The sequence below is a fragment of the Zalophus californianus genome, chromosome 7 (genome assembly GCF_009762305.2).
Source record: "Zalophus californianus isolate mZalCal1 chromosome 7, mZalCal1.pri.v2, whole genome shotgun sequence".
NCBI classification, from domain to species: domain Eukaryota; kingdom Metazoa; phylum Chordata; class Mammalia; order Carnivora; family Otariidae; genus Zalophus; species Zalophus californianus.
The window spans coordinates 105514706-105537226 of NC_045601.1; the positions used below are offsets into that span (position 1 = coordinate 105514706).

Consider the following 22521-nt stretch of genomic DNA (forward strand, 5'->3'; position numbering starts at 1 on the left):
TATTCCTATTTTATAGTGGAGGACACTCATTTTTTGGAAAGTTGAATAATTTGTCCAGGGCATCATGGCTTATAAGTGGCACCAAAGCCTATATATTTTGTACTACGCCTGACTGAGTTATTGAAGTTGTCTTAAATATATTCTGGAAAGAGAAAATATGGCCTAAGCTGCATCTATTTAAAAACTAAAACTAAAACAACTTAATCAAATCTGCTGGCATAGTTTCTTGATCACTAAGAACTGTTCTGAGCATTCCTTAATCAAAATAAACTTATTGCATCCAGCTTCGGAGTGTGAACCAGGAATAGCAGTTTGCATTAGCCATACTGTGGTGTATTTCAGTCATGGCACTGATTAAGTTTTGGTACTGTTTCCATGCATAATAAAAAAAGAAAAAGAAAAAGAAATGCATATGTGTAATAGCAAATGGAGGCAGTTATCCAAATAATTCACTGAAATAGATCCATTTTAAATCTAAATATTTCAATGAAAATACTTTGGGGAACTGGATGTTCTGTATTTTTGTGTCAACTAAATTCCCCACCTTGCTGTCAGGTATTGATAGAACAACAGCAAAAGAAAGGGTTTTGTTTGTTTGTTTGTTGTTTTTGGTTTTTTTTAACAAGAGGATGTTGAGCTGGCTTCACATCTTAAAACAAAAGTCAGATATTCCTTGACTTATGTCATAGAGGTCTATATGGGCCTCTGTAATGTGAGCAGGATTAGAAATTAATTAAATAATTATTAAAGAAGTTTACAGGTACAATTTTTTTCATTTCCATAAGAATTTACTTATGATGGCAAAACAATAGATAATACAAACACTGTACTTAATTACTTATTTATGCCTAAAAGTGAATTCTTGATCTCTTACACCTACCCAACATATCCATCCCCACTTTATCCTGTTTCAAGTATGGCAAATTCATTTTTCCAGTTTCCCAGAACACTTCAGTCATCCTTTACGCCTCTCTTTCTCTAGAACCCCCAATCCAATCTGTCAGGAAATCATATTGATTTTGAAATTATATCCAGAATTTAACCATGTCTTATGGAGTCTACCGTAATAACCCTAGTGCTAGCTCCCAGCACCTCTTGCCTGGGTTACTGCAATAAGACCTGTACTCCACAGACTATTTTTAACCTGGCAGCCAGAGTAATTATTTTAAAACCTAAGCTATATCATGTCAATCCTCTACTAACAGCCTCCCTGTCCTAGGCTTCTACCATCTGGACTCCTAGTCCCTCTGTGACCTCACATTATACTATTTCTTTTTTTTTCCTGGGTCATTTTTTTTTTTTTTTCAGATAAAATGGCCTCTGGCCATTCCTACAACTTATTAGGTTTGTTCCCAACTCAGGGCCTTGGTGTGGGTTATTCTCACTCTCTGGAGATATCTGCAGATACCTCTTTCTTTAGATATTTGCAGCTACCTCCTTCACCTTCATCAAGTCATGATTCAAATGTCACTTTGTCAGTGAGGCCTACCCTGCTTGCCCAATTTAAAAATGAACAATTCTCCCATTCCTCCTATGTTTTTCTCATTCCTTATCCTTCCCTGTTGTATAAATCCCCCCCCCCCCCCGGTTCTGTTACACCCATGGCTTTCTAACACATTATTTTATTTAGGTATACTTAATTTATTGCTCAACTACTCCTACTATGTTTGACAATGGCAGAGATTTTTGTCTGTTTTGTTCACTGCTATATCTGCAGCTCCTAGAATAATGTCAGGTACATGGTAGGCTTACCATAATTATTTGTTGAATGAGTGAACTAATAAGCACCCATCACTTATACTCAGTGAATAGACCTTATCTTCAAGGGGAGAAATGTAGAAGTTGCTTGTTTCCAGAACAAGGGAATTATATATCGGATTCCATGGGAATGAAAGCAGCTAAGTTTCCATGTGTCTAGAGAGTTTGGGGGCTTTATGAAACCCTGATGGTGTATGATTCCTTTCCCATTCTAAATCTCAAAACATGATCATTTTCTCAGTAGCCAAGGACTAATTTTAAAAGATCCTGGAGTGTTAAATCTGCAATGAGAGGTTCCTAAGAGAATGGATCATGATTACAGTTCTACAAACTGCTCAGAATTATTAACATTTCTTCTCTCATCACTGTAGTGCTCTTCTTAATTTGAAATCTATGAATGTAATTTGGAAGGCATGGGACGCTACTTTGATTACACCTTGAATAATTATGTGATACACCCCCCTCCTGTATTTCAATAGATTTGATTCATGTGTGTTTTTCATGTTGGTCTTCCTTTTTTAAGCACATAGTAGCAGTTGAATATCCATGTCAGCCTACAACGAGAGCCTTGAATATTCTGTACCTTTGGGTAGCACAAATACATCGAATGCTGAAATTATTTTGTACCACTTTAACCTCCCTCCTTGGTCATTCCTATCTTATTGTATTTTTAATTTTTTAATTTTTTAAGATTTTATTTATTTATTTGACAGAGGAGACACAGCGAGAGAGGGAACACAAGCAGGGGGAGTGGGAGAGGGAGAAGCAGGCTTCTCGCTAGGCAGGGAGCATGATGCGGGCTCCATCCCAGGACCCTGCCGGGATCACAACCTGAGCCAAAGGCAGATGCTTTACTGAGCCACCCAGGTGCCAGTCATTCCCATTTTAAAGGAGCATAGAATTTTAGGGCTACAAGGTTTTCGTTCATTTGGTTTGATCACCTTATTTTACAGAAAAGAAAATGGAGGCCCAACAATGCTAAGCAGCTTGCCCAGGTACCACAGAACTGAGTAATCTTTTTGGTCAGAACAACTTGTTCTAAATGTAAAGCAAGCTGGAATTGAAAAAAGCTCTTACTATCAGAAAATTAATTGAATATAGCAACAATTGCAATCTGCAGTTCTAAACAATATGCCGTTCTACCCAGTTTACTTCCATGGTGACTTTATGAGCCACTACTTAGAAATCTAAGACAGAGAAAGCAAAGAACAAAATAATTGATAAATAAGAAAAGAAAGAGCTTCCTTCAGGCATCCTAATAAATAAGAGTCATGGATCACAAAAGAAAAAGAATTTGCAGCTCACCTGCAGTGAACTTATGAGTCCACATGAGGAGAAGAGACCACTTCATCACAGAGATGTTTCCTATTAGGCATAGATTCTGCTATCTGGAGAATTAGGGTTTCTTTCATTATCTAACCTAATCATTTTTAGGATGCCAAGAGGCATGTTTACTTAGATGACTGCACTTTTTTTTTTTTGCACTAATGACTCTATAGGAAGGTTTTTATGCCAGAGGAATGTGAAAGTCTATGGTAACTATGCTTCATTTTCCTTTAACAGCTTTGTTTAAGGGACAGAGACATTTTTGTGGTGTGATGCATTCACTTGGTCTCCTGGCGTTTTCTCCACATGCTTTGGAAATCATGTATTTTTCTGAGAGATGGTAGTCGTGAATGTCTTAATTTCAGCAACAGCCTCATTGTTTTAACTTTGTTTTAATTAAGGTAACCTAGTAGCATTGATAGTTTAGGATACTTGATAATAACCGAATGGAAGATATTTTGACCCTTTGTGTACAGCAGTGCTCTCAAACTACAAACAAAATTATGGCTAAATCAAATTTTTAAAATGGATTTTAATAGATTCCAGGAGGTAGGAACACTAGGATAACTCACGTGACTTCAAAGCTAAGATCTCTGCCAACAGCACAATTCGCAATTTCCTAAGAGTGAATTTTTGAGTTCCTTCTACCAGTGCCTGGTTTAATTCAGTTTCCGTTCTCCATGCCTCACTTTCATTAACTCCTGTTGCATGTGATTATATGTAGGTTAGACACCAGTAGCCTGAGAGTAAGAAGATCTGGGTTCTATTCTGAAAAGTTAGGTCAAATCTGGCCTCCACGTGATGCAGGTAAAACTCCCATGCAAATACTATGGCAACATTAACTGAATGTAATTTTAATTGAAACGATCTGCTTTGGGTTATATTTCCTTAGATGTAATATCAATTTTTGTCTTCATTTTCTCCTAATTATTTTCTTGGTAACATACTTGAAAGGGCTTTTCAACTACTGTATAAATTGGTTTTCTTTTGTAAGAAATGACAATTGTTACTTTCCCTTCCTTATTCTTTACACTTTGCCCAGCATTGCACTAAGCCCTGATTTACACATTATGATGAGATTTTTACATCCTAAATATATTTATTATTTTGGAACTTTTAAGTATTTGTCAAATTGTGAAGTGTTGGGGAGATTAAAGAGAACTAAACACAAAATTAACAGCAGACTCAACTATGACCCAGAGGAAATATTCAAATAAGTTGCTATTTTAAAAAAACGGAAGCAATTAGGAAAAGATTTTGTCAGAACACAAATATTCATAGGCAAGAAAATAACTGAAGCTATAATGCTTTAAAAGACATGATGAAGGTTAGTAGTTGAATTTCTGTGAAATACTTTATAATATTGGACGTCACAGGAGTGGACGTAAGCATGGATGATAACTCAGTTTTCTTTCCTAAGCAGCTGAAAACAATGTTAAAAATATATATAACAAGACTTCATATACTGAAGTAATTGGCTATTGTATTAAAGAACTACATCTATAGCACTCAAATTGAGAGCACAGGACAGTCAGCTCAATAGTGGGGGTACAAGATTTAAAAATTAGGAACAGGACAAAATCCTAAGGAAAAATAAAAATAAGATCATCCAAAAACAACAACAAGCCACCCCTTGATATAGGAAAATATTTCAATTATAAAAACGCGGTCGTTAAATGCCTGAATTTGGTAAAATGAGTCTGGTGATGGGAGTGAGGGGTATTCATGGTGAACCATCATCATCTCACCGCCTCTCCAATGACTTTGCTGCAGAGGCAGGGTGGGGAGTGGTGGTGTTCGGGAGCCTGCAGAAGAGCTGGGAGTCTCACGGTCCCAGAAACACCCCCGTACTGCGGTCCCTTGGGGGAGCGGGTCTTTTTGGTCTCTCCGTTTCCCTTCCCCATCCTAAAAGCACAATCCGGTTAAGACTCCGATTCACCCCAGTTCCTAGACAGAAGCTCACACAGGACAATCTCTGCCCTGAAGCTGAAAACAAACTTCCAGTGTAGGTCACCCAACCGCTCGAAAACCCTAGCTCTGTCAGCTCCATTCTTAAAGAACGGCTTGGCCCTCGAACACCCTTCGATTCTCCGCTCAACTCCACTGCTCTCCCGGCAGGCCCCGCTTCGAGGCTAGCTGCCCGGATCAGGGTTTGCCCGCCGCAAGGAAAGAGACTGCGGGTGGCGCTCCACGACGCCCCGCCCCCGGCGAGCGTGGCGGAAGTGGCTTGCTCGGGAAAGGAGACCACGGCCACCTGGCCGAGCGCGCATGCGCCAGTGCCCGCGCAGCTAGTTGTGGGGGCATCTGCAGTGCTCCTTCCTCCGGCTCCGCAGCCTCCGCCCCACGGAGAGTCGGGCTCACGCCATTTTGTCCCCCCCCCCCGCCCCGGCCGAGCCACCTTCTCCCTTTCTACACTCTCAGCCCTCCACCCGGCCCCTTTCCAAGCGTGTCCCGGGCCGCCGCAGCAGAAACCGCACCATCTCTCCCCACATTCTCCACGCGGGACGCGCCGCCGTGCCTACAAGTGTTCTTTAAATCAGAGGTTGTAGGGGGTGCGGGGGGCGGTGCGGGGCGGGCGGGGAGAGGTCTGCGACCCGGGAGGAACGGCGCGTGGCGAGCCCCGCGTCTCTGGGCCCCGGCCCCACCCTGGCCCCTGCCCGAGGGCGGCCGCGGGGGAGGAACGGGCGTTTGCGCTCAAGGGCTAAAGGGAGGACGGTCGTATGAGGCGCTGGCCGGGCTCGGCACCCGGTCCTCCCGCCAAGCGTGGAGCTGGCTCTTGACTCCTCCCCGTCGGCGGGTGGGCGTGGGGCGAGGGGAGCTGGGCAGGCCAGCGGGAGCTGGCGTGGGGGTGTGTTAGGCACCTTTCGCGCGTCCTGTAGCTAGTGTTTTGCTGGGAAGAATCTTTACGGAAGGAAATTGCTTTTTGGGCAGGGGGGAAGAAGCGTTAGGTAGCGTTAGGAAACGTGTAGCATCCAGGAAAACGAAAAGCCCCACTCTGTTCTCTGTGGGCTATGCCCACATCTGCGACCCCTGGGGAAATTATTTAGCCTGCTTTTGGCTGGGTGTTCCGTTCTGTAAATGGGGGTAGTAATAGCCTAGTTCAGCACCAGGCACTGATCAATTACATGTTAAGTGTAATTCATTTTAGTCTCTATGTTTTAAGAAATTCAGAATGACTGTGACCCTGTTTTCTAAATTAAAAATCAAGACGCTTGAAGGTCCTGTAAGCGAGAGTAGATTTATGGGAATAGTGGAATGTGATATCTGACACTCAGAGGCGACACTGACATGTGTTGTTAATGTACACGTGGATAAATTAGCATACCTTCCTGAGGCTGATACAAACTTTAAACTGTTTCGTTTGAAAAAAATTAGTATATATTTATCTGGGTGGAAAGGACTTAGGGTTTTAGCGTATGTTAGGAGTCAGAACTTTGGAAATGGAATTGAGCGAACCGTGCAGTGATTTACTTGAAGACCAAATTGAGGACGGAACTCCTGGAATTTCTGGTGGATGTTTCAGAGAGACAGGATTTGACGGACTATGAGAACAGTTTTTTGATGGTACTTTGCAAAAAGAGAATGCACTTCATTGCACTTCATTATGGCAAATTTCTTATCTCTGGGAATATTTAAGCAAACATCTAGAGCAGCCTAAGTCTAGAGCAGCAGTGTCCGATATTGTAGAACTTACTGCCATGATGGAAATAGTCTGTAATCTGTGCTGTACTAATATGGTATGCACTGGCCTCAGGTGGCTCTTGAGCACTTGAAATATGGCTAGTGCACTGAGGAATTTAATTTTAAATTTTGTTTTAATTAATTTAAATATAAGTAACCACAAGTGCCTGGTTGCTGCCTTATTGGACAGCCTAAGCTTGGAATTTAGACTTTGAGATCCCTTCCAATTCTTGATTTGGTTGAGTTCTAAGTCAAAGAAGACAACTCTTGGAACATTTATTGCCTTAGGGAATCATAATTATATTCAAATAATGCCTTTTGCTCAAATACTATAGTTCAAAGCATGGGTCTGTTAGTACTTATTTACAGCTTGACAAATTAAAGCAGATCATTCTTTTTACTCCTTAGGTTGTACAGCTAATGCCAGATTCATCTGGAGAGCCATAGCAATACTATCTGGCATTTCCTTTAATCATTTTTGTACCGTATGGTGGCCATGGATTTTCACTATCTTTTATCATTTTGGTTAGGTTTAGTGAAAACTTTTCAACTTTTTTATTCCTGAAGTTTTTTTCCATTTGAAAGATGGTGTTTTTTTGTTTTATAACTTTTGTATAGTAAAGCAAATTGATAGTTTCTAGTAGTAACCTTTGAGCATTGGGGGCCATTTTATTTTATTTTTTAAAGATTTTACTTGAGAGAGAGCTCTAAGGGGATGGGGGAGGAGCAGAGGGACAGGGGAAGCAGTCTTCCCACTGAGCAGGGAGCCTGATGTGGGGCTTGATTCCAGGACCCTGAGATCACGACCTGAGTGGAAAGCCGACATTTAACTGAGCCTCCCAGGTGCCCCACATTGGGCCATTTTAGAAATAGTTTTGTGGTTATTGGTATTCAAAACTTTTGAAGAGATAGTCTGAAACTTGGTGATATTTGTAAGATTTCTTTCTTTGATATCTGTAGATTTTTTTTTTTAAGCAGATGTCTATAAAGTTAGGTTGGAGAATAAAACTTAAAAAAACCTTTTTTTATAGATAGCACCCTTAACTCTGGCCTGGTGTCTGTAAAATGGTGTCCTTGATCTCAAGGCTGAAGATACTCGGTAGATCTAGGCCAAAAATTTAAAGCTCATGGATTAAGCATATACAGAGAATAACCTATAACATACAAATCAAAATGGGTTGCTCTTATATAGGGTGATTGTATACCCCATCTTCTCTGCGACAGTCATTGTTTAGGGCCTGTTTGTCCTGGCATAATTATTAATAGAGCCCCTTTCTTATAAAAAATGTCCCAGTTGGTACCACATAAAAATATGATCACCCTACTTTTATTCTTGTTGAAATTTGTAATTTGTAATTTTAAGAGGATTAACCATATTGCAGTCGCACAAAAGTACTAAAGTATTGAGAGAATTATTGCTTGTGTGCTTAAATAATAGATAAGATATCTGGAATAAGGCCAGCAAGTGACATATCCATTTAAGCCACTCATAATTACAAATTTTTACTTCTCTCCGTATATTGAATGGAAATCTTGGGCAGGTTGATTTTTGTTTTTTTCTGCTTAAATGATCTTTTGGTATAGGAGGCTGCAAAGAAAGACCATGTCAATCAAATCAGAAGACTGAGTATTCTTGTTGAAAATAATACCCATTTTATTTTATGGTGAAGTTGAATAGTGAAGTCGGTCAGAAATCTGTTTATTATGCATTTAGAATGTTCAAGAAGGATTAGTTCACTTAAATAGTAAAGAAAAATACTTCAGCCAAATGCATTATTGTATTAATTTATACTGTGGTAGGTAAAATGTTTTATTGAGAGTCAAACACACTTGGTTTGAGTCCTTACTCTGCTGAGGATTAAAGGAGGTAATCCATGTGATGCATTGTGTACAGCAAAGCACATAAGTGAGTGCTCAATAAATATTAGCTGTTTTACCCTTAAGTTTATTAATTTTTTAAAAGATTTTATTTATTTATTTGAGAAAGAGAGCACAAGCAGGGGGAGCGGCAGGCAGAGGGAGGGGGAGAAGCAGGCTCCCCGCTGAGCAGGGAGCCCGATGCGGGGCTCAATCCCAGGACCCTGGGATCACGACTTGAGCCGAAGGTAGTCGCTCAACAAATTGAGCCACCCAGGCACCCCTTAAGATTATTGGATAAAGGATCTGGAAGAGATATTGATGTTCTGAGATACATTGTGGATAGGTGCAAAGAAGTACTTAAAACTAATTCTGAAAACCTCAGGTTAGTCCTTCTCTGCCATATTCTCTCTTTGTTACTTCAGTTAAAGTATTTAACCTCTCTGAGCCTTAATTTCTTCTGTAAAATGGAATTAGTATCTCAACTCATCTTAGCCTTCTCACAGGATTGTTGAAGACTTCAGAAGAGAATTACACAAATTGTCTTGCTTTACAGACATTTTATTATTTAATTAGTTTTGTCTCAGCTTGTCAGCCTACTATCTCTAGTAAAGACTGACCTTAAATCTGCAAAAATTGTTGCGTATTTTTATTTGTAAAACACTATAGAGTATTATAGGCACTACCTAAGGTTGCTCTTTTTAACAGTACTGTAAATCATGGTATTAGTGCTTTACTGATCTGGTTGCAATATATTTTCTTTTTTTTTTTCCCCAAGATTTATTTATTTTAGGGGGGGCGGGGGAGAGGGAGAGAGAATCCTAAGCAGGCTCCACAATGAGCATGTAACCTGACTCAGTCCCAGGACCCTGAGATCATGACCTGAGCTGAAACCAAGAGTGGATGCTTAACTGACTAAGCCACCCAAGTGCCTGTGATATATTTTCTGCACAAAACAACTACGTATTACTGCTAAGGGAGACCCAGCATTTTAATGGACATTTGATGTATTCCATCTACTGCGCAAAATGCTGTATCTCATTTGTTTATCCACATATGTGTCATTCCCACTTAATAGGTGATACCGATGAGGCTGTTACTTTCTGGAATGGTTATGTCAGTTTTTTGGCGTTATACTGCTGCCTCTGATAATATCTGGCTGATAGTGGATATTGAAGGTTAAATAAGGCAATGAATATGAAAATAGCATGCTATCTGGCATATGGTATGTAGTAGTTGCTGAAAAAAATGGTTGATCATTAAATTCATAGGGCAGTAAATGAAAGAATTTATGTGAGTGTACTTTATAAATGCAAAATACTATACAAATATAAATTATTTTAAAATCTTGAAGTGTACTCTTGTTTTAAATGCTATGTCTTCAGTCTTATGACTGAAGATTGTATATTTCACTTCTTTCATATTATTTGCTTCTAGATCTTTAAAGGACTACTCCTATTCATAACATTCCTTCTTTGAGAATATAGATGTTTAATGATAATACTTTGTGATATGTTTTTAAGAAACTGTAATTTTGCTTGGATTCTTCTTTCTTTTTCTTCTTCTTCATCATCATCATGATAATAAACTGAGTGCTTTCTGTGTACCAGGCACTGTCCTGAGTGCTTTATATATATATGTATATATATATATATATATATATATATATATAACCTCATGTAATCTACAAGAGGAGTGTACTTTTAACCTGCATTTTAAAGATGAGGGAATTGAGGCAGGGAGGTGATGTGATTTGCCCAAGGTCACATGGTAAGTGTTTGAGCCTGTATTTGAACTCCAGAGCCCAGCTATTTACTGCTAAACTGTGAGTTGGCATAGGCAGATACTTCACAACAAAGTTCACTATGACAAACACATTGTGGAGGTCTTGTGAGTTAATTATGATCAACTTTTATTTGTATGTTTCTTGTGGGATAGTAGAAAGAACTCTGGACCAGAAGTCAGGGGACCTCAGTTTTAGTCCCAGCTGTATCACTAAATAGTGATGTGTCCTTGGGCAGTTCAAGAAACCCCTCTGGACTTCAGTTTCCTCACCTGAAAAACGAGGGATTTGGATGAAATTAGTTTTTTTTAAACTGTAGTTCTGAACCTCAGATGTCTTTGGTCCCCCTCCCGCCAATCTGTATAGTTATAGTTTTGTCTATTATAATTGTTTATCCATCTGCCTCAGATTTACTTTTAAGCAAAGACTTCCTGAACTTTTAAAGTCATCGGTCTCTAAGATAACTTAATGACAAGTCCCCTGACTACTTACTATGTGTACAACTTCTCAGTAATTTCACATTATTTTAGTGTGTTAAAGGAGATAGGCATTGTTTACAAATGAAAAAAACTAAGGCACTAAAATGGGAGATTTGTGAATTTTTGTAAAAATACATATGTACATGGGCAGAATATTTCAGGTTATCAACTACCTGGGATCAAAGCCTGATTTTTGTTAGACTTGTGACCTTTAACCAGTTTTTACTCTCGCTTTCCTCATTGGTAGGGGCATCATAACATGCCTTGTAGGGTGAGTATGAACAAATGTGAACTAATATAGGTGAAAGTCCTTTATAAACTATGAAATGCTTATACAAATTTAGCGATTTTTTACATGGCAAAAGCAAATTTCTAATTCCTTTTTCTTTTTAATCACATGAACTGTGTTTTTAACCACATCAGATAGTTTATTGACTTGTTTATGTTTAAAAGAGACTACTCATAAGGTTAAATATTTCTAGAATGTGAATCTAGAGTGGTAGAGAATCTCGATGTTTAAGAGAGCTCCCTTTTTGACATCTTTGTCAAATACGCATGCTATTAAAAATATAATTGGCTAAAAAATTTTGCATTTATTTTATCTGAAAAGTTAACCATTAAGTCACTTAATTGTATGATATTTTATGTAAAAACAACAGTGTTTTAATATGAGAAAAGTAAGCTTGCCATTTTGTCAGGGTTTGAATGTGAGGTATTTGAGGATGATTGGTGCGCACATTTGCAGCGCTCCTCAAGACCTATTTTTGCAAAGAATAAATTTTTTTTTTGAAACTCAATATTTCCCTAAGAGAGTACTGGATATGAAAGCACTTGAAATAGAAACCTATATTAATCTGAGACTGAGGAAGAAAAACGTAATAATAAAACTGCACGGTTCTCTGAGCAGTCTGTTACTGGGCTCCTATGTCTGTAGGTTAAAAAGAGGTAGTTGCTCCTGTAGCCAACTAGGATATGTAAATGCACCATTTCTATCTGCCTATTGGGAATTTTCATAGTTTATAGATGTTTTGATATTCTTTTCAATTCAGATAGATTTTTTGGATGCCTGATATGTGGGAGCCACTGTTGTCTTTATAACACTTCTCTGAGAGAGGCAGAAATTATTCTTGACAGATGGGGAAACTGAACTTGAGAGACTAGTTGGGCCTTATTTTAAGATTCTACTGTATTGATTAATTATCCGTCTTAGCACAACCTTCAATTTTCTGCCTTACAACATCTGTCGTAAAACTCCTACAGGATTTCATATCCACTTGAATGTCTAATAGTTGTCTCAGACTCAGTAGGGCTCAAACTGAACTCCTGGTTTGTTTTTTCCTTTTCAGTTTTCCTGATCTCAGTAAATGGCACACCGTCCAACCTGTTTGTTGCTCAGGCTCCAACTTCAGCGTCAACTTCAGTCATCCTTAACTGCTTTTGTTTCATACCGCCTGTCTAATCCATCAGCAATCAGCTCTGTCTTCAAAATATATTCCAGAAGACTCATCACTTCTCACCATCTCCACTTGTTCCACTAATTCAGGCCACTGTCCTCCCTTGTCTAAACAACTTCAGTAACTTTCTCACTGGTCTCCTTGCTTGTACCTTTGCTTCTTCAGAGTATAATGTCACAGCAGTGAGAGTTAGCTTTTTAAAACCCAAAATATTTCAGGGGTGCCTGGATGGCTCAGTCAGTTGAGCCTCTGACTCTTGATTTTGGCTCAGGTCATGATCTCAGGGTATTGAGATGGAGCCCCGTGTTGGGCTCTGCACTCAGTCAAGAATCTGCTTGGGGTTCTGTCTCTGTCCCTGTGCCCCGCCCATCCCCTGTGCTTGTGCATGCACGCGCGCAAGCACTCTCGCTCGCTCTCTCGAAAATAAATAAATCTTAAAAGAAAACCTAAAATATTCCAAGTCTCTTCCTTTGTCACAATTCTCTAATAGTTTCACATTATAGTCAACTAAAATTTAATCTCCATGGCCTAGAGGGCTTTATATCATCTGCCTCTTGCTACCTACCAGACCTTATTTTCTACTGCTTATCCCCTTTGTTCTCTTCACTTGAGCCACATTGGCCTCAGGTCTTGGTACTTTGCTATTCTTTTTGCCTGGAAGTTCGTTCAGATCTTCTATTAAATGTCACCTCCTGGTTGAAAACAACTTGTTTAATTTGTTTTCAAAGTATTTGTCACTATCTGGTATTATATTTATATGCTCATCTCCAGCATTATATTTATATGCTTGTCTCCTGCATTATAACATCTTTTTGTCAACTCAGTCACGACCATATCCCAAGCTTTTACAACAGTGTTTGGCCTATAGTACGTGCCCAGTAAATAGTTAGGAATGTATAAAGCCAATGAACAGGTGGTGCATTGGCTTTAAATAAGGAGGTGACTTGAATGTCCTAGGAGGGAATCAGGAGAAGGAACAGTGGCTTTGGAGAGCTGAGTGGAGAGAGTAAATAAAGGCTTTTCATTTCTTTGTGAAGGAGGAGGTACAGATGCAGTCATCTGCCAACAGTTGGGGAAGTTTATTTTATTAATAAACTAAAATAATGTGTGTGCACTGAAATATTTAATGTTAAACAAAAGGATTAGTAAATGAAAACATTAGATGAAAGGGAAAGGAGAATTCCTGATGATCACGAGTCTGGGAAGGCTTCTTGGAGATACTGAGCTTAGGTTGGGCTTTTCTAGGCAGCTAGGATTTGGAGAGGAAACGAAAGGTATTGTAAATAGGAAGAATTACAGGCTAAAGATTCAGAAGAACCTGGGATGGTTTGGGAGATAACTGGATATTTGCTTTGACTGCTATGGGAAAGGAGACTGCAGAGGTCCTGTGGGACTGATTTTAGACAAGTTTTGTCCTCCAGGTGAAAGAGAAATTTTGGATGCTTTGAGTAGAGGAGTAACAAATATTTAGAATGAGTACTCTGGAGATGGTGTGCAGAATTAATTAGAAAGGTGGGAGATGGGTTTAAGGTGAGATTGGAAAGGAAGAGATTGCATTAGAATTGCTTTATTAAAATAAATATGCCAGGAGCAGACTGCATGGATGTCGTCAGGAAAGGAGCTGGCGAATCAAAAATGCCTTGGATTTTTTTGGACTTCTGTGACTGAGGAGTAGTGTTGCTCTTAATAGAACTGGGACTGTTGGACAGGGAAGCAGGTTTGGTGGGGAAAATATACCAGGAAATAGTATAATATATTACAGAGAAGAGTTTTTCTGTCTATGAATATGAAGCCTTTGATAATTATATTAAAAAGGTGGTTCTCTATTTATAGTATAGCTAATAACTTGCCATTTTGATCATCGGGTGTTCCTTATGAAAATTTGTAGCTTCTTATCCATACTTATTAGAATCAAACTGATTTTGGTTAGGAGGTACTTATTCCTGTTCCAGTAGTTTTTAAGAAAAATAATTGCTCAATGAATGGTAAGGAAGAATGTTTACATTCCAATCTTACTGCTTTTTATGGTGCTTCATAATTTTCAACATACTTTCACTTCTGCACTTTGATTTTATAGTAATCCAGTGGCCTATGGATAGTTCAGATGTGCTATTCACTTATCTTTTTTTTTGTTGTTGTTTAATGCAGTTAAATATGCTTTATTTTCAGATTGTAACAAGTATTAAATCTCAGGACAGTTCCCATAATAATTGACTGGGTCTTAGCTGCTCCTCTTGTCTCGTAGTATCTTGGGCATTATCTCTAAACTCATTCCATTGAATATATCTGATCTGTTAACTTCAGTAGGCTATAAGCTACTAAATGGCATAAATATGTCTTATCTTTGTATTCCTTGTTACACCATACAGTAATTTGATCATTCACGCAACATTTACTGAGAATCGGCAGTGGTAGGCAGCATATTAGGTATTAAAGTTACAGAATAAACAGTGTCCTGTCATTAAGCAGTTAGCAGTTCGATGACAAAGAAATAGTTAACACTGTAGTGTGAGAAGTGCTATGATCGATGCATGTTAGTTTAGGTTCTGAACTCATTTAATATGGGGTAAGTGAATACAAATGATTTTTAGTTATGAAAATACAATTAGCAGTTTCAGAAAAATTGCTATTCATTTTGAAACAGTTATAAATTATGTGAGTATTCTGTTCTTGGGGTTGTTCATGGTATGTTGCTTCTCTTTTAGCAGGTAATTGTATGGACTCTTGAGCTTTATACCTTCTGAAGTCCACTTGAAATGGGGCATATATAAATATATTGGAATTATCATTGTGTCATCCCAAATATTTAACATTTTGTACACTTAATTTTTTTTATTTTTTACATTCTCAGTGATTGATCATTTGGCATTATTTTTCACAGCAGGAGAAATTTACATCATGATGTAACTTGAGTTTTTGTTTTTTTTTTAAACAACAGAACCAGAATGCAGTGTATAATAGTGTTGGCTTAACCATAATTGCTTCCTGCCTTTGGAGTTCTATGAAAATGAGAATGTCTGATTGTAACAGTTTTCTCTTAATTTATATGATGTAGGATGTTCAGCTTATGAGTGATTGGAATTGGAACTGTGTATGCTCAGAATCAGTACATAGGTCTGCTGAATTAATTTTCCTCAGCAGTGATGTAATAGAAGAAATGATAAAACTGGGTGCCTGGGTGGCTCAGTCGTTAAGCGTCTGCCTTTGGCTCAGGTCATGATCCCAGAGTCCTGGGATCGAGCGCAGCATCGGACTCCCTGCTCCGCAGGAAGCCTGCTTCTCCCTCTCCCACTCCCCCAGCTTGTGTTCCCTCTCTCGCTGTGTCTCTCTGTCAAGTAAATAAACAAACAAATAAATAAATAAGTGAAATGATAAAACATTCTGCTGTCTTAATAAATGGGTAGACTGATGGATTTCACAATCCAGATATTCATGTTTTGATGGTTCTATAACTAGTAATAAAGTTTTCAACTCTTTGAGCTATTTTAAGCCAAAGGTGTTTCATGGTATTTCTTCTTTGGTCATTTAGCACCAAAAATGTGAGCTATAATTAGAAACCCAGTAGCATGTTCATTAAATTTTTGTTTAATTCACATTTGTAACGTATAACTTTACTACAATTAAAAAAATTTTTTGTTATAGTATTTTCTGAGGGAAAGGGTATATCCTTAATGCCATCATTTTAAAATAAAAGATGTCACTTTTTCTACTCTGGAATAGGATTTTACAGGTGTGACATAGTATTGGACCTTGACTTAATAATCAGGTGTAAATGTAAGTATTAATCAGAGATGAACTTACTCTTTGGGTTCACATTTAAACTGTGGCATGTTGAAATCATCTAGGCCTCCATCTGCACATCTGAATTCATTTTGTAAAATATGGCAAACAGCTGCATTTCAATTGAAAGCTAAAACAACTGCAGGACATTAACCCATTGAGAAGATTACAGTAGGTTTTCAGTTCCATGTTAACTGTATTTATTAGAGAAAATTGACTTGAGTGCTTCTGCTTTTAACTGACTTTTTTTTTTTTTAATGTCTAGGAGAAAGGAAATAGAGCATTGGGTTGATAGGACTTTGATGTGTAAAGAAGTTATGTCTAAAGAAGTTAATTATCTAAATCAAACAAAATGCGGATATGGGAAATAATTATTTTAAAGATTCTAATGAGCTATCAGCTCATCATGTCAGAAAAATGTTATTCACCTGTTTGATTTAAAAATTAACTTGACTGTGAAAGGATGATCGTGGTTATAATAAACTAGGATTGGGACCTTTTACCTCTTACCAATAAATACTCTTGATACGAAACATTTGCAGTAGGGGGACAACTGAAGAGAGCTGTGATTTTAATAAGAATTTACTTTTGGAAGTGTCTCCTCTTCAGAGCATTAAAACAGGGTAACTGGATTTGCAAAGTGAAAAAGGGACAGATTGCTCCAGCAGTGTCATGGAACATTAGGCCACAGGATCGTGCCATAGCCTGGCATGTCTTCCAGTCTGACGTGAGTCAACTTAAATCATAACTGTTTTTGGAGGCTGGGGTTAATACATAAACTTTGACTTTAACGTTTTCTCTGGGACATCATATCGTTGCCAGTGTTCTGGTGGGACAGGGAAACTGTTTCGAAGGTCCTTGAGAGAGCCAGGTTCCTTTTTTTATCACTGTCCTGATTCTGTAGGACTGTTGCTAGAAGTCACTGGGTTCCTGTCTGTCTTCCCCCAATCTTGGATTTGGTGATGTGATTTTTTTTTTTTTTTAACCTGAGTTCTAATGGTGATGTTTCTTTTCCTATATTATTTGTAGAAAAAAGTACTTATTTTAAAAGTCTGTGTAGAAGAAAACTGAGGCTTAAAAAAAGTCGATGGTCTTTCATAGCATTAGCTTCTTTATGTGTTTTAGAATTTTGGTTTTCAGGCTCAATTTGAGTAAAAGGTTTTTCCTTCTCTGCTCTTTCATTTGGCCTGGCCCTTAGGGACCTCATACTAGACCAGGGTTTATATTGGCAGATAGTTGGCCTTGCCACAGAAGGATATTGGGATATTCCAGATCTAGCCAGCCAGCTAGCATGCTGCTCATCTTAGACCTCTGTCTTGTTGCCTTCTCTCAAAAGCTTCGTATATTGCCTATCTCAGGCAGTGGTTTATAGTAGTGGTTTATAGTAGTTATAACAAATAAATAGTTTTGTTTTTTGTTTTTTCCAGTTGTCTTCATGGAGCCCAGTCCTTCCATCTCAGAGCTTGGTAAATAACCCTGGTTCAGGTTTCCTATATCAGTTTTAGCCTCCATTGCCCACAGGAGCTGTCAGGTTAGAGGATGTATTAAGAAGATAAATTTTGCAGCGAGGTGAAGAATGAACTGAGATGGAAAGAGAGAAGCTATAAGTAGTGCTTATAGAGAGGGCCATAACAGTAGAACAAGATGGGGAGGATGTAAGAACATAAAGTAGAATTTGTTTACAAATTATAGGATGCAGAAGAAGGAGTCAAAGACAGATTTTGAGCTAGGATGACTGCTAGCAGTAGTGATGTCAGTACTAAAAAGTATTTTATAAGGAAACTAAGTATTTAACATTTGTTGAAGTGCGTTAAGGTCTTTTAGTGAAAATATTCAAGTTTCTTAGACTTGTGATTGTGAAAAAAGAGTAACCTAAATTTGTCATATAAAAAAGCTTTTAGCTGATCAATAGAGGGAGAATTCTTAAGGTCTGTGTACAATAATAAAATTAACATTGTATGCTTACTGTGTGCTAAGACCTGTTCTGAATGCTTTGTACATATTAGTTCATTGAATGTTCACAACAACCCTAAGAATGTGGGATTATCATTCCCATTTTAAAGATGAAGGAACTGAAGCACAAAGAAGTTAAGCCATTTGCCCGAAGTCCCGGTAAAGTAGCAGAACTGGGATTTGAACCTAGGCAGTCTGATTCCTGACTTCTCCTACTTTTCTACAGGATACCTAAAGTTTGCAGTACTGCTTTATTGTATCATATATTCAAATCTGCAGATCATTTTAAAGGAAAATTATATTGCAAAATTTATATGGACATAGGAAATAATAGCTAACATTTATTGAGTACTTACTGAGTAACAGTTGAGGCTTTTTTCTGCTTTCATTATTTTAATGTTACTTTCACTAATTCTTGTTTATGGGACTGCCACATGCATTAAATAAAATAGCATATATTAGGATTGGCATCTACTTTTCCCCTTATGCATCAGCTTAATTGTATTGGGAAAAAAAGGTCACATTTTAAATTGATGATTTACTTAACCATGAGATTATAAAATATCACAGTGTTTACTTCTGATCTACTGATTGACTTTATTTTTATTATTTATATTTTAGGCTTTGGTTTGGTTAGATTATGCAGTGGTTTTCTAATTTTGTATCTTATAGCTGTGCAACTCTTTCTTTATATTAACTCTTACTTGGAACCCCAATACATGACGTAGAAAAATCAGAGTTGTTCTCTGATTCTGGATGGAACCGGGAGGGTATGCTTTGGGGCCACTGGGAGCTCCTCAATATATTGCCCGTGAACCTTAGGGCTCCCTGGAACACATTCTGAAAACCATGGAGTTCTAGTAAAGTATTTTAATGAGTCTTTTTCTTCTATTATTTATTAAAAATTTGTACTAAAATGTTTATCACTTAAGTGAGTACTTTTTTGATATCGTATTTGACTAAGCAGTTTTTTCCTCTTTACTGCTTCATTTTAAAGATTTATTTATTTGAGAGAGAGAGAGCGCATGTGAGTGTGGTGGGTAGGGGGAGGGGCAAAGGGAGAGGGAGAGAGAATCCCAAGTAGACCCCATGCTGAGAGCGGAGTCCTAGGCGGGGCTTAATCCCAGGACCCTGAGATCACGACTTAAGTGGAAACCAAGAGTTGGATGCTTAACTGCACCACCCAGGTGCCCCCTCTTTACTATTTCATTTTAATAAAGAACATTAAGTATGGACAAGTCAGATTTATGAACAAATTAGAAATTTAAAATTTTCTATACTTTTTGAAGTAATTTATAATTGCTTCCATTTTCCATGCATTTATTTATAGTTAAATACATTTTGTAAGCTTTATTTCTTTTTTATTTAGATGAATAATACTGCAGCCAGCCCAATGTCTACTGCTACTTCAAGTAGTGGAAGAAGTACAGGGAAGTCTATAAGCTTTGCAGCAGAGTTACAGAGTATGATGTAAGTATGTCTCTGCATTACATATTACTATTTTAGTTTATTCAGGTTGATAAAAGACAACAAAAATTATAAAATTTCTAAAACTTAACTTGGAAATGTGTAATCAAGTAAAAATGAAATAGTCTGATAATAGTTTAAATAGCCATATGCAAAAGGGGCAAAAAGGGGTTAAAAATGCTAGAATACAAAATGCAAAAGTTATTGTTGGCTACAGCTTTGTATTTGAAAAATAAATATTGGCTTATCTTTGTAAAAGAATGAACAATCACATGAATATTTTTGCTGTAGTTATTATCTGTTCAAATCTGTGTTACAGATTGTTTATTACTATTTTAGTTTTAGATTTAGAGAATTTTGAGATTGATTATATACTTAGTTCAGATGTTTTCACAGAGAGGTTCTCATTTTTTCACAAATATAATAATTCCATGAGCCTAATTTAAATTACTTTCTAGTTTTGATATAATTTGAAATCATTGTATTGCTGAACGTTGAGAAAAAATTTAGAACATTTAAAAAACACATTTATTAGCTTGATTTCTGGCTTCTTCCATTGAGTGACATGGCATATCTTGACTTGACAGGAGATAGCGCATTTATTAGAGATGTCTGCTGGCATATATTAGTTTTTCTTTATTATTGTTTCAGCAGACAGTTACCTGCATAAATGGGTCAACACATTAGAGCTCTTCTTTTCCTGTGGATACATTATTTATGACACACAGGGCAAGTTGAAAAGAATGTTTCTGTTGACGATTTAAGTATCTTCCTCTCGTGGGTGTATATTGATAGTCCTCATAGTGGATTAACTTTACTGTGTGATGATTATTTTTCAAATACATATGCTGTTCATACACGTGGTAAACATTAGATAACACTGAGAACATTTAGATCTTAGGTTCTCAAGCTTTTTGGTCTGAGGATCCTTTTACATTCTTAGTTGTTGAAGACCTTAAACAGCATTTATTTATGTAGGTTGTATCCATAAATACTTATTGCTTAAAGTTTAGAACTGAGGAAAAAAACATTAATTTATTTGAAAAATAGTAAACCTATTATATGTTAACATAAATAACATGTGCCCTATAAAAATAATTATATTCTTAAACCAAAACTCAGTAACATTTTGTTAGATAAGATGAGAATAAATTTAATATATTAATTTAGGAGTTATATGAGGGGAGCCTGTGTTTTAAATTATGGAAAATGTTAAGGGTTCATGCTGGTATACACTTTTATGTAATAAGCTTTTTCATTTTAGTTTTGTTGCTTTACATTAAGAATTTTTTATGTTGCATAATGTTAATTATGTTTCAAAATAATAAATGTGCTTTAGAAGGTTTACAGTAAAGTGAAGAAATTTATTTTCCTGTAGAGCTGGTTCATTGATTTACTTTGCATTTTTAAAAGCTTTTAATTTCAAACTCAAGAAATTACAGAGAATAGGATAATGAACTCCATGCGTCCATCATCCAACCTTAACAATAATTGTGTTTTGCTAGTCTTATTTAACCTACTCTCCACTTTTCTTTTGTAAAATATTTTAAAGCAAATCCCAGACATCATATTTCAAAGTTGGTGGTATTTATTAAAACAATATATTTGTCATAGGTAAAAAAACAAGCTCTATAACATAGGTCAGCAAACTATGGTCATGGTCCCATGGACTGGCTGCCTGTTGTTGAAAATGAGGTTTTATCGGACTCCGCCCATACTCATTTATCTGTTACCTGTCACTGCTTTCATGCTACATGACAGAGCTGAGTATTTGTGACAGAGACCATATGGCCTGTAAAGCTGAAAATATTTACTATATGGCCCTTTACAGAAAAGGTTTACCTGATCTATGGAAACAGCTCTCTATAAGAAGAAAGCTTTATTTCCTTTGGTCATTTACACTTAGGAGAGGTTCTTCTTAGTGCATTTGATAGACTGCAGGCCACTTGAGAAAACAGAAAAAAAATAAAAGCTAAATTCAGCACTTTCTTATTAAATACTTTTGCAAACATCTTCTCAACTAATATGCTTAAGCTGGATTCAGAATGCAAAAGTTATTGTTGGCTACAGCTTTGGAAGAAATGTACATTTTCCTTCTATTTCAGACCTCTTAGAGAGGCCATTCCTAATAGTTACATTCATCATTTATAGTCTGAAGTTATTTTTTTCCCCTTATGGATTGTTTCATAGAACAGGAAAAAAGGGCCCAAATTGGGGGAATCCTTTTAAATTTACCAATATTTTCTATCAGTATAAGGTTTTCAGGCTTTTGATTATATAAGAAGCAATATACATTTATTCTTGCTTATTTCAAATGTGAAGTGCAGACTTAAATCTTCATGTTTATTTTGTGTTATAGAAATTCCATTCTGTATATCCCCCCACCCCCATTTCACAGTTCTATTAACCCTGTGTATATTGTATTACTATTTTTTAATCCTCTACTGTTACTGTCTTTCCCACCCATTCACCATTAATGAGCGCTTTTTCTCTTGGCTCCCTGCCCTCTAAATAAGTAACAATAGTGTAGTGCATTTCCAGGGAATAGTTTCACTGAAAGGTGTCTAGTTGTCAAGCACAAACAAAATTGTCATGATCTGCTGTTAAATATAGAGCTGGCAGCTGCTCTGTACTAGTGTATGGTCCATTCCATCAAGGAACGTCTTTTAAGTTTGGGTTGTAAGTAGTACAGTGAAGCATTCTTTAGAAGGTGTTTCTACACATTTTAAACTAAAGGATTAGCAGACAGACAGTTGCTGGTGCGTTGGGGATGATACAGCTTTCCCTTACCTAGTGCATATAACTCAGCACATTTGCTACATGCTTCTTATCACAGCTCTTTGAATAATGTGTGCTGGGAGAGTCCAGAGGCTTTTCATTTTTAAGTTATTGAACTCAAGTCTGTAAATTACAAAGTGAAATCTCTTCATCCACTTTGCAGGTATTTTAATAAACTTCTTAAGAATTTTGGTTAATTTAAATG

The 22521-nt window shown here is 37.2% G+C and overlaps 2 protein-coding genes across 10 annotated transcripts in view; one reads left to right on the forward strand and one right to left on the reverse strand.

Annotated features, from left to right (window-relative positions):
* The window catches only part of RUNX2 (RUNX family transcription factor 2), a 238392-nt gene that overhangs the window by 180448 nt on the left and 35423 nt on the right, over positions 1–22521 (reverse strand). The window lies entirely within an intron of this gene.
* SUPT3H (SPT3 homolog, SAGA and STAGA complex component) overlaps positions 5367–22521 on the forward strand; it is a 556588-nt gene continuing 539433 nt past the window's right edge. The window contains exons 1-2 of the mRNA XM_027601307.2: positions 5367–5626; positions 19441–19541. Of these exons, the coding sequence (XP_027457108.2) occupies positions 19441–19541 (101 nt within the window). The 5' untranslated portion in view covers positions 5367–5626. The remainder of the gene's footprint in view (positions 5627–19440; positions 19542–22521) is intronic.